Source organism: Puma concolor, chromosome D2 (assembly GCF_028749965.1).
Source record: "Puma concolor isolate L17-30 chromosome D2, mPumCon1.1.hap2, whole genome shotgun sequence".
Classification (NCBI taxonomy): Eukaryota; Metazoa; Chordata; class Mammalia; order Carnivora; family Felidae; genus Puma; species Puma concolor.
In genome coordinates, this window is record NC_141677.1 from 83,477,523 (window position 1) to 83,489,556 (window position 12,034).

General features: G+C 50.1%; 1 protein-coding gene across 2 annotated transcripts in view; it reads left to right on the forward strand.

Annotated features, from left to right (window-relative positions):
• Nucleotides 1-12,034, forward strand: part of DOCK1 (dedicator of cytokinesis 1) — a 532,945-nt gene that overhangs the window by 204,274 nt on the left and 316,637 nt on the right. For both annotated transcript variants that reach the window (XM_086681161.1, XM_086681162.1), the window contains exons 26-27: nucleotides 5,399-5,526; nucleotides 7,581-7,676. In XM_086681161.1, the coding sequence (XP_086537287.1) occupies nucleotides 5,399-5,526; nucleotides 7,581-7,676 (224 nt within the window). The remainder of the gene's footprint in view (nucleotides 1-5,398; nucleotides 5,527-7,580; nucleotides 7,677-12,034) is intronic.

Sequence of the window (12,034 nt, forward strand, 5' to 3'; positions counted from 1 at the left end):
GTGTAGTGAGTGTGGTGCGAGTGCGTATATTGTGCGGTGTGTGTGAGCGTGTGTGTGCTGTACTGTCCTCTGTGCTCTTGAGTTTTGGACTTGACGTCGGGGTAGAAGCTGAGAGGCGTGGGTGTTAGGTAGGGCGTGCGCCCACCGCTTCTGGAAGAGACCCAACGGTTGACTGAAATGTGGACCAAGAGGTCCCTCTTGGGGACTGTCTCCCTCTGGAAGACGAGTGTTGGGAGGCCAGTGTGGGTGTGCTTTGGTGGGGGGGGGGTGGTGTCACACTGGGAGGGGACTGGCTTCTCACTGCACACCTGTCCTCAGATACTGTGTGCCTATAGTTGCACGTGGCCCCCACCGGCTCTCGCACATGCACTCGCACACGCACATGTGTGTCTGCACACTCCTGTCCTGACAGCCTTGGACACTGTCCAGTGAAACTGGGTCACCAGAAAGTGGGGAGAGATCTTATTACGATGACGTCTTCCGAGGACAGGACAGGGCGGCTCGCACCGCATGTCCCTCGTCACCCCTGAACGGGAGCCGGGCACTGTGGTTTACAGATAAAGAACCAAGGATAGTGTGACAGCTGGCCTCCAAGGAGAAGCACGCACACTCAGGTCCTAGTTTATGTGTATGCGTGTGGCGGGGGGGGGGGGGGGGTGGGGCTCCCCTTGGTGAGAACAGGACCCCTTCTCACGGAGATTGCATTCCGGCACGGACAAAAGATGGCTGACCCAGGTGTCACAGCGGTCCACACGCTGGGCACCCGTGCCCGGGTCTGTCAGTGAGTCCTGCCGGGGCCTACAGATCACGGGTCACAACGGGACGTGCCGATTGCTTTGCCTCCAGTTTTGGTCCCCGCGGCCTCTGAAGGTCTCTCGGGCATGGTCCTCCCTGGGGGCCTGGGACGTGTTTCTGGAGGATGCTGCTGTCCTGTGACCCTGTGTCCTTGGAGGCCTGCATCAGATGCCTGCTGAGGTCATTGTGGCCTCTGAGGACAGCCCGGGTGCCCAGGCACCTGTCTCCAGAGCTCTGTCCTGGGGCTGGAGTGTCGGAAGCCTTCCTGAGGTCCTTCTGCGAGCATTGGCTCCTTTCATTCTCCCCGCTCCCCTGTCTCCCCTTTCTCCTAAGCTCCCATGGGTGCGGCAGGTGACGAAGGACTGACGAGCTGCGGAAACATCCAGCTTGCGGTTATGGGTCCATCAGAAGGATTCTAACAAAGGGGGTTTTATGTTCTTGGGGCTAAGAGAGTGAAATGTCTTCGACGTGACAAAATGGCAGTGACGTTTCCAAAAGTTTGGTGGTTTCTCATCAAGAGGGGCTGGATGACAAAGGAACACAGCTGACACGCAGACCCCAGGTTTGGGTAGCAGGTGGGCGTGCCCAGCACCAGGGAGCTGAAGATGGTGACAGCATCTCCTGTCGAAGATGAACAGGGCTGCCGTCACTTCTTCACCCCGGAGTAATTCTGACAAATGACACTCACACACTCAATTACCTCTGAGAACGGTGGAGTCAACAACTGCCTGTCCAGCATGACAGATAAATGGGGTGGGAAGAGATGGAACTCGGCCAGGGCATCCGGGTACCGGAGGCTGGCGGGCCATTTCGGCCATCTCTGGGGCCAGAGCTGTGTTCCTCTGATTTTCTAAGACAGTTCGCACACACACTCCTCCTCCCAACCTGGGCCGGTCGTCTCCCTCTGTTGGGTTCCTCCTCAGCTTGTTTGGTTTAGCTGAAAGTCATTTGTTTTCCTTAATCGTGTTGTCAGAGTCCGGGGATTCCTGGCCGCAGCTTCTCCCTCAGATGTCTTGGAGATCTCCGAGATGGTGGCAGCAATAGAGATGCCCGGATGGACAGGGGCGACCAAGGGCTTGGCCCCCTGGTGAGGGCGGTTAAGCTGGGTGATGGGTTTCAGGCTGAAGGGAACGAAGCCATCATCCTGGTGACGTCTTGCCGGGGCTGTGAAGATGGCCGCCAACAGGGCTGGACCTGGACGGGTTTGCCAGGAGACCTTCCAGTCTGTTGGGTTCTAGGAGGTTGCCGTGTAGTCTTTACCCTGGATGTGGTGTCATGATTGAGGTCAGCACGTCAAGGGCTACCGAAGGTGGTTGTCATTTGTGAGCATTGAGGTTCTGTAGGAAAGACCCTGGGCTTTGGAGTGCTTGCGGGATGCGTGTGTTCAGTGGGTCAGCATTTGGGGCCGATGCATCTTCAATCTGGGTTCACTGCCACGGGTAGCTTTCTTGTCGCGTTTCCCTTGCACTGGCTTGGTCCTTGGGCAGCTCTCGGACACCGTGCAGGCTTCTGCATTGACAGCAGGTCTCGGCTCTTTGGAGCACTTCCCCTGTGAGTTTACGGGGCTCTGGTATTTGGGAGATGGTCTCCTTGGTGACTTCATCTGCTGACATCACAGGGAAGGTTGGCTAAGAAGGGGAGGGCCCCGACATCCGCGAACACAGACGTGGAAGGACTGTCATGGTCCCCACAGGATAGCGCCTTCTTCGCGTGCCATGTGTCTCACTGCCTGACCTCTGGTGAGTCCTGTCATTATAGCCAGTAAGGTGAGCCCGGCTGCTGCCCCGAAGATGCACAGCACATTAGCACCTCATACATTAAGTATTGATTACTCTTATTGTGAAGTCGACAAGTGAAATCATATAATCACTGGGCAAAACACTTTCTGGAAAAATGGAGTAGCTGTTAGTCCTTTTCAAGGGGATAAATCGTAACGGGATTTGCAACAGCCTGAGCCTGAGCTTCGTACGTGCAGTTCCCTGGAAAGAGGTGGAACAGCAGGGTTTGTGCTGTTTCTGTGTCCTTGATGCTTCCCGCCTGCACCCCTGAGCCTTCATGACCGTGTACTCCTGGGAACGTCTTCTACGTGGGTCACAGCATACTTACGGGAACCATTTCAACGCTGCATGCTCCTTTTTTTCTTCTGTTAAAAGAGTTCAGGAAACATTAGTGCGAAACATGCTTTTATGCGTCATTAACGTAAGCCCACCATGTGAAATCCTGAGACAAGCTAAGTATATCTAATGTTTGGGAGCACTGCCGTCTGTTCTGTCGTGCTCTGCATTTTAAAGGGGACGGCGGTGGCTGGGCTGGTTTCACAAGCAGAACTGGGGTGGTGGAAACACGTCGCTCCTGTTGGGAGGGCAGGATGGTACCGGAGTTAACTGGGCTCTCCCACCTGGAGGAGTAATTACGTTTCATCCTCAGTCTCCTTCATGTTCGTGTCCTTATTGTTCTTTAATTTTCTGAACATCCTTTTCTCTGCTCCCATCTGAAGCACAGAGGAAAATCCCGATGTTCTTTCGTCCCTACACCCCAGTGTCCCTCCATTACACAGCCGTGCTCCCGGGAGCTGTTTTCCATTTTTCGTCCCCGCCCAGCCATTCCAGGAAGCTGCCTCAGGGGGCTCTGTGTGCCTCTCACTGCCACGCCCCAAGCTTGTTCTGTTCCACCCATTCTTGCCACCGTATTTGGCCACCTTGATCACTGTGCTCCCTTGTTTGGTTGACATCACTTGTCTGCCTCCTCCCACATCCTGGCTCTCTCCACCTTTGTGTCCTGCACATCTCCTGTTCTAACACCTACATCCTGATGTTGGTCAGTTTTCTGCTCTTTTTGCATATTCCCTTTGATGGTCTTAGTGGCTTTCATTGCTGCCTGGAGGCTGGCGATCCTTTCATCTGTGTTTCTAAACCAGAAATAATGTCTAGAACCCTCTCTCCATTTGCCTAGTAGATGGGGCCACTTGGGTGTCCAACGGGCAACTCAGACTCCACTTGTCCAAAAGTGAACCCTTGTCCTTTTCTCCCTCCTTTTAAAAATACCCTTCTTTTCTCACATTCCTCTCTTTGGATGGCATCACGTGGCTCCTTGGATGACACATCATTACCAGGACTTGGAGCGTTGTGTTTGACTCTCCTTTATCTGCCACCTTCCACCACCGAGCACCGGGTCCAGCCTGCCTCTAGTTTTCTCTTCCTCAAGGCCTCTTTCAAACTCACCACTGCAGCCGGAGGTCAGGCCTTTACTGTTTCTTGCCTGGCCGATTGCAGTGGCTAAATGACGGTTTCTCTCCCTCCTGTCTCCGCTGCCCTACCCGTGCGCCATGCCAGAGGGACTCCCGCCTTTTGCTCTGATCACATCTCTCCCCGCCCCCATCAGCATGTTGGTTTTCCCAACTTTCTTGACCTTACCCATCATGTGCATGCTGGTATCCAGCTGCCTGTCTGGCCTTTTAGCCCTTTCCTCCTCTCCCCACCCTCCACCTGTGCATGTGTCTCTTGAATGTGTCATATGCTCCTGCCTGCCTGACTCTGTGTCCAGGTTTCTCATTCCTTGATTGCCTGCCCCATGTGGGAAATTGCCATTCCTCTTGCCAGCAGGTGAAGGTCCTGCCTCCTAAAGGAGGCCTCCCTGACTCTCATCTCCAAGCCAGTGCCTACTCCCTCACTCCTCTCTCTTTCACTTGCCTGTGCATTAGCTCAGGGGTCTGGGAGGCCAGACAGAGGCTGTGGCTCATCTCCTGGATCTATCATAAGTCATAGGAGCGAGCACCTTGTCCTAAGCATCTAACCAGGCCTAAGCCTTCATACTTATCCTCGTGGGAGGAAGTACCCCGTACCCCAAACCTGTGAGTAGCTAGAGCCATCGTGTCCTTGTTAAGAGATGAGGAAGCCGAGTCTCAGGGGTATCAGGAGCTGCCCAAGATGTCCCTGCCAGGAAGGGAGGAGAACTTTAACTCAGACGGCCTCTCTCCAGAGCCTGAGCTCTCAGCACCCCCGCAGACTGTCCCGGTGCAGGTGTGAGCCCAGCAGAAGGTTGCCCAGAATGAGCAAAGATCAAGCGGGGAATTTAGTAAGTCGATGACCTGGCCTAGCTCAGAAACATTTATGAGGCATAAGGGAGTAGAAGGAAACCACGCTTTGGTCCTCCTAGGAAAAAGTAAGCATAGCTGCAATTCAAAAAATATTTGTTGTGAGGAGTATTTCTTTTAAAGTTGTGAATCAATGACTTTATACTTCAGCACAGAAAACCAGTCAAAACCCCCAGCATGTGTGTCTGTGTTTAGATCTGTGTGCACACCATGGGATGTACGTGAAAATGTGCTTATATATGTTTGTGGGTTATTTATTGTGCATTTACAAGGAGACACAGCCATAGATGTGTGCGCGTGTGTTTGTGTGTAAATTATTTCCATAGCGGTAGACACAATTTCTCCCTGCATCCCGCCATCTGACCGGCTCCAGATGTCAGTTTCACACATGCGAGAAAGTAAATGTAACATGCTGGAAACAATGTAACATGCTACGAAAACAAGCTTCTAGCAAATAGAGTTGCATCTTGGTGGGTCCCCTGCTGACTGGCAGCCCCGTGTCCCCTGCAGACTGCAGAGAGATCCTGCTTCCCATGATGACGGATCAGCTCAAGTACCATCTGGAGAGACAAGAAGACCTGGAGGCCTGCTGCCACCTGCTCAGCAACATTTTGGAGGTTCTGTACAGGAAGGATGTGGTGAGTAATGGCCGCGGCGAGAAGCGAGCCCCCGCCTCACGGAAGGCGCATTTGATTCCTTTACTTTTACGGGTTAGCCTGTTTCTCTCTGTTGAGTGGTACCCTTCAGGGATTTTTCTTTATGCATGAAGTATGATAATAATGTAAAAACATCTTTTTTTTTTTTTTATTCTAAGTTTACTTCCTGTCACTTCTCAGGCGAATGCCTCCCCAAGACTGATTTTTGATTTTGACCCTTAAGGTCAGAAAATGACTTTGATGTTAAAAACTGGACGGGGGACCTGGGTGGCTCCGTGGGTTAAGTATTTGACTTTGGCTCAGGTCATGATCTCGTGGTTCCTGAGTTCAAGCTCTGTGCTGACAGCTCGGGGCCTGATGCCTGGTTCGGATTCTGTGTCTCCCTCTCTCTCTGCCCCTCCCCCGCTTGCACTCTCTTTCTCTCAAAATAAACATTAAAAAGGAAACTGGAAATGCACAGATGGAGGCTATTATCTACATTCCTTTTTCTTAATTCTTATTTAAAAACATTTTTTTAACGTTTCTTTATTTTTGAGAGAGAGAGAGACAAGGTGAGAGTAGGGAAAGGGCAGAGAGAGAGGGAGACACAGAATCTGAAGCAGGCTTCAGGCTCCGAGCTGTCAGCACAGAGCCCGACGTGTGGCTCGAACTCACGAACCACGAGATCATGACCTGAGCCGAAGTCAGATGCCCAACCGATTGAGCCACCCAGGCGCCCCAATTCTTATTTTTAATAAAGTAATACATGCACATAGTGGATTTTTTTTAAGTCACTGGTGTTTCCTAGAGTTTTGAGAAGACCGGCCCCATGCCTCCTTCCCCAGATTCCACAACCCACCAGTCATTTCCTTCTGTGCCTTCTTAGCTAGTCTTTGTCTTTTTAAATGGTTTTTCTTTTTGTATTTGTAAATTGTTTGCTTAGTCTGTGGACCTTTTTTTGAAATCAGAAGTGGGTGCAAGCACACGTGCAGAAGGCTGACCCTGTGCCTTCCCATCGCCAACACACCCACCATACACAGCTGTGCACGGATGTGCACATGCGTGAACTCGCCAGCTCTCCGGTTGTGCCTGTACAGGTCCGTGTCCATCCATGTGCCTCCAGCAGGGGACAGATGGGCCAGGGTTTCAAGGTCAGCAGGGCTTAGTCTTTGCTCTCTCCCCTGTGACCTCTGGACACCTTCCCAGTCAACACACACATACCCGTCCTGCCCACTTCCTTCCTGCAGGGATTCGTTCTCTCGGATCCTGGTGAGTGCCTTTGAAGAAAGAGATCAGATTGAATCACTTCATAGCAAGGGTGGCTATATCAGCTCTTCCAGGGGAGTTGCCTTTGGAAGCTTCTAGAAGCCTTAATCCAATGGCCAGCTTCTAGGCCCCCTTCCAGGGCCTGCCTTTGTCTTAAAGGGGAGAAGGTTGGGAGTGAAGTGTATGTATGGCCCAGCCTCAAAGGTGATTCCTGCCCTGGCCTTGTGTGTGAGCACCGCGAGAACTATTTAAACAAGTTCCAAGTTCAGGCCAAGTTCATCCCATCACACACAAAATACAAGAGCACGTTTTTCCCGATGGAAGAATCCATGGCACATTATGGATTTTAGATAATGTGCTAAAATAAATACATTGAATTCCAGGTGCTGGATGCCCAGGTTATTCGAACTTGACAGGCAGAGCAATCTATGGCTGTTATCTGCCTGCTTTCCACTTACAAATGGCCAAGGGTCTCTAGAAAACTAATTGGTGGGCTAATCAGGGATCATAAACATTATATTGTTTAAACAGATTTGCTTTTATTTTTAAGGTTTGCTTAAATTCAATTACTATGATTATATAACAAATTATCACTAATGGACTATAATTAATAAGATGCGTTGTGTTTTCTTTGTGAAGGCTTTTGCCTTTGACAAGGGCCATTCTTCATCTCGTTAAGGGTTATAATTGATTTACTCTTTACAGGGTAAATGGATTCAGTGACAACTGCCGAGGCTTGCATGTTAATGATGGTCTTAGGTGTTGGTTTTCACTGCTGTGTCTTCCTCCAGGGGCCAACTCAGAGGCATGTCCAGATCATCATGGAGAAGCTTCTGCGGACAGTGAACCGAACTGTCATTTCCATGGGGCGGGATTCCGAGCTCATTGTAAGTGCTCCGTGGTGAATGCTTGGGCGCGTAATTGTGGCGGGGGGCCCCTTCCCCAGGCGTGTCACTTATTCCCAGCCCCGCAAATCCATCTGGCCCTTTCCCAGCTGCCTTTTGAGCGTAAGCTTATTTTACTACATTGTAGTGAACAGCAGAGAAGCATTTATTTACAGTCTGGTATATAATATATGCTGATTTTCCATGATCCTAGAAGCAGGTGTCAAAGTTGAAGGGTCAGCAAACTAACATGTTAGAGACAGAAGCATCTGCTTCCAGTTACTCATTATTTACTTCTAGCAACGGATATGGATTTTCTTCTTAAGTTCTTACTCTTCTGGCACTTTCTTTCTACGTATTTACATTTAAGATGCCATTAATAAAATTTTATGACGGACCTTAAAAAGTAAATGAGGTGCTCCAACCCAGCCATTTTATTGTCTACCCTGACGTATCGTAGATGTCTCTCTTCTACAGGTGACTGAGGCATGCAATACTATCTATTATTTTTTTTTCCAAGAAAGTTTTAACAATAATTTAGACAGTTTTTCATTTTTTCTTTCCCCCTCCGGAGCTTACCACCCTCCCTCACTACCATTATTCTTAAGTTTGGTTTCTTAGGCGAAAGATGCTCACAGAGGTCCCATTTATTTTCCTTCATTTCTAGCACCTGTTACCATTTTACTAAGTTTGGTGGATGGCATTTCAGAAAAAATGCTAAGAACTTTTTGAATCCAGGAACACAACGTCCAGTTAGGGTTCTCGCTGGCAACCAGAGGAGATACGTTGTCCTTCCTTGTGTGACCATAGTTCTTTCTGCGTATCCCGGGAGGGGAACAAGTTAACACATGCTCCTTGGGCAGCAAGGCCAGAATGCGCGGAGGGCTGGACCTGCTCTGGTTTCCGTGGCTCACACCAACAAAGGCTGCGGTTTCGCATCTGACATCACAGATGGGTAGCACCGAAGTGGGGCAATTGCTGTCTTAGTCTGTTTCCATCAGCCTAGCTTGTGCTTCAGAGTTCAGCACGTGTCATGGTCAGATTTTCCTTTGCAAGGTATTGACTGATCACATGTACGAAGTAGGAAGGAAAATATTTCTTCTAAGTTGGCTTTATTTGCAGTGGACTTATCCATTACTCCGTAATAGTACGTGTGTCTCCCTTATCACATTCTTTTCTGTACTCTTAATACCTTTGTGTAGGAGGGTGGAGACTGAGCCCCATGGAGTAGACGTGAGGTGACTCCAGGGCCCTCCCCGGCCCCCCACCGTGGGCTGGTGCTCCTGTCTTCTTGGCACTGTGCCATGGGTGTCCTTGGAACACTCTCATGTTGTGGGACTCTGAGGGGCCCTGAAGCAGGATGGGTCCTGTGTGGCCTGAAGTTGAATCAAGTTTGGTGCCATTTCCTAAGGTGACCCATATTGGAATGGGCTGGAGTACAGAGGTGGGGGTGATGTGATGGCAGTGTGGGGCTGCAGGGAGTGAGTGATGGGCAGTGGCGATGGGCAGAGGGGCGAGATGGCCGGTGTGGGGGCCGGTGAGCAGAGGACGTAGTTCTGTCTAGAGTTAGGGCCCTGACTCCAGCAGGGTGTTCGTTTGGGTCATTGCCCGCTGGAAGGCAGTTAACCTGGGATGACGAGGGCAAGGAGGGACTCATACAAGTTTGGACAGTGCTTGGAATGTGGAGAGATTGTGAGGCGTGCTCAACCAACGGATCTAGCGAGGGTAGAACAGAGGCCGTGGCATGCGCATCTTCTCCCAGACCATGTGGGCCCAATGCCTCTGGGGGAGTTCTTATCTCAGGCACGATGCTCATCGTGGTGGTTGTGATAGAGGCATGTTACTGAGCACTTACAGTAAAACCTTGGTTTGCGAGCATAATTTGTTCTGGGAACATGCTTGTAATCCAAAGCACCCGTGTATCAAAGCAAATTTCAAGAACCGTCGGATCACTTGTGATCATGTGATGTTCGGTGCCATGTCCTACTCATATTGCAAGACGTTGCACATTTATCAAGTTAAAACTTACTAGGAATGTTTGCCCGTCTTGTGAAACACTCACAGAACAAGTTATCTGCAATCCAAAGCTTTACTGTATTTCTCTGCCAGCCACTGTGTAATCAGTGGGGAGATTCTCACTTACTTCTCAACCTCACTGCAGAAAATGTCCTGCAAAGACACAAGGAGTGTTCTAGATCCTGTGGCTGGCGTGGCAGCTGTAATTTGGTGCCCTGGTTTGGTGCCACAGCTGGTCCTCTTAGTGTGTCCTGTAAGAATGGTACTCGTGGGGCTGACCCCAGTGGTGGCCAGAGGGCATCTCAGGGGACTACGAGTTGCTTCTAGGTCTTCATCCAGGTTAGGGAGGCAGCTGCTCAGCAGAGGAAGCACCTCTCCACTTAGCATCTTTCAGTCATTTCTTTGGGCCAAATGCTAGGATCTCCTGGAGGTGGAAGGGAGGGTTGAGCCCTTTCCCCGAAGGGCGTGGAGGGACCTGTGTGTTCTGAGGAACCCTCGAGCGTTCCTTAGGAAGAGCCCCTGCGTGTTCTGAGAAGGGCTGACAGGGAGGGCCTTGTGCCATCTTACCCAGCTGGGGTCCTGTTCCTGCTGAGCGCTCAGGAGGGGTTCAAGGCACTCTCTGGGAATGGGGGTGCAGAGCAAACCGCCCACATCCAGGCCCGTTCCCCACCATCCCACTTTCTCCTACAGAAGTGTCTAGAAGCAGGAAGGGGACTTAGGTCCTAAGCTGACTCCTCCCAATTCCTACATCTTCAGTATCTATCAAAGGCATCCAGAGATCCCTTTTGTAAAACCAACTAGGCTGCGAGGGGAAAGACTCTCAAACGAAAAAATAGATTCTGAATAAGCTGTAATTACTTGGTGAGTGACAGCAGCATCGAGATGTTTTCGTGAAGGACACTGACCTTTTAAAATGAGTCGTTGAGAAGGATCTTTTTTGTACTGTTTATTTATTTTTGAGAGAGAGAGAGCGAGCGGGGAGGGACAGAGAGAGAGGAGGACAGAGGATCTCAAGCAGGCTCTGTGGTGACAGCAGAGAGCCCGACACGGGGCTCAAACTCACAAACTGTGAGATCGTGACCTGAACTGAAGTTGGATGCTCGACTGACTGAGCCCCTCCCAGGCACCCCTAGAAGGATCTTGAAGTCTTCCAGGAACCAGGAGCCCTTGTGCTGTCCACAGAGGGGGAAGACAGAGATGCTGCCCTGCTCAGAGAGCCCGACCTTGCTTTTCCAATTTGCTCAGATGTAGATTTATGCATTAACTTCTTAATGTCAGTGTTGTTGCCCTGTGAATTTAGATTAGAGGAAGATCTGGGGGGGAAAATGTCCCTGGCGAGGGGGGCAAAAAACATCAGCAGTGGACCTTGCAGAGAAGGAGAGCAGACAGTGGTCTACAGATCTGTTGCGTGTCAGCTGTAACCTCCCACCATAACAGACATTTCCGTCCTTATGCGCTTGCTACTTAGGTTTGCATAAATGGAATGGAAACCGTGCAACTAGGAATTAGCTTCAAGATTCTGAATAATCACTGGAAATGGATTTAAAAATTAATGAATAGTTATGCTTCACCTCATGGTTTATTCCACAGCATCGTCAACAGTAATACCGAGAACGTGGCCTCTGTTCGCGTCGGAGTGTTGTTAGTTGGGAATGCTGTTGCAGGCTGACCATTTTCCCATCTGTTTATGTGCGGACTTGAGAAATGCAGAACTCCCTGCGTAATTGGATAAGCAGAGACGCGCAGTGTGAGCCTTTTCTTTTATCCGTGTCTGTGGTATTTGCTCAACACCGTACAGCTGATTGTGTATCGTTTGTTTTAGTTCATTTTATACCTTTCAGCATTCGATGTGAAATGAACTGTTGGAACACATCTCACACATAGATGTGCCCTGACCCTCAGCGTCATACTTTTTTAACAAATAAAATTGCATCTGGCGAGTATAGAATTGTAGATCTTACGGATGCCGGAAACAGGTCCTAACCCACAAGGCTTGTAGTCACCATGCCACAGAAGGAAGATCCCATTTTATCGTTATTCCAATGTGGTCTGCCACCGTAGAATAATTTTTTTTAGTGTTTATTTTTGAGAGCGCGAGAGAGCGTGCAAGCAGGGGAGGGACAGAGAGAGAGGGACAGAGGACCTGAAGTGGGCTCCGTGCTGACAGCAGAGAGCCCGATGTGGGGCTCGAACTCATGAACCTTGAGATCCTGAGCAGAAGTCAGACGCTCACCTGATTGCACCCCCCAGGTGCCCCTGATACTGTGGAATAATTGAGTGAAATGCTTAGTTTTATAGTGTCTGATTTCAGATTTGGGTTTTCTCTTCCTTTTTGGAAATTCCTG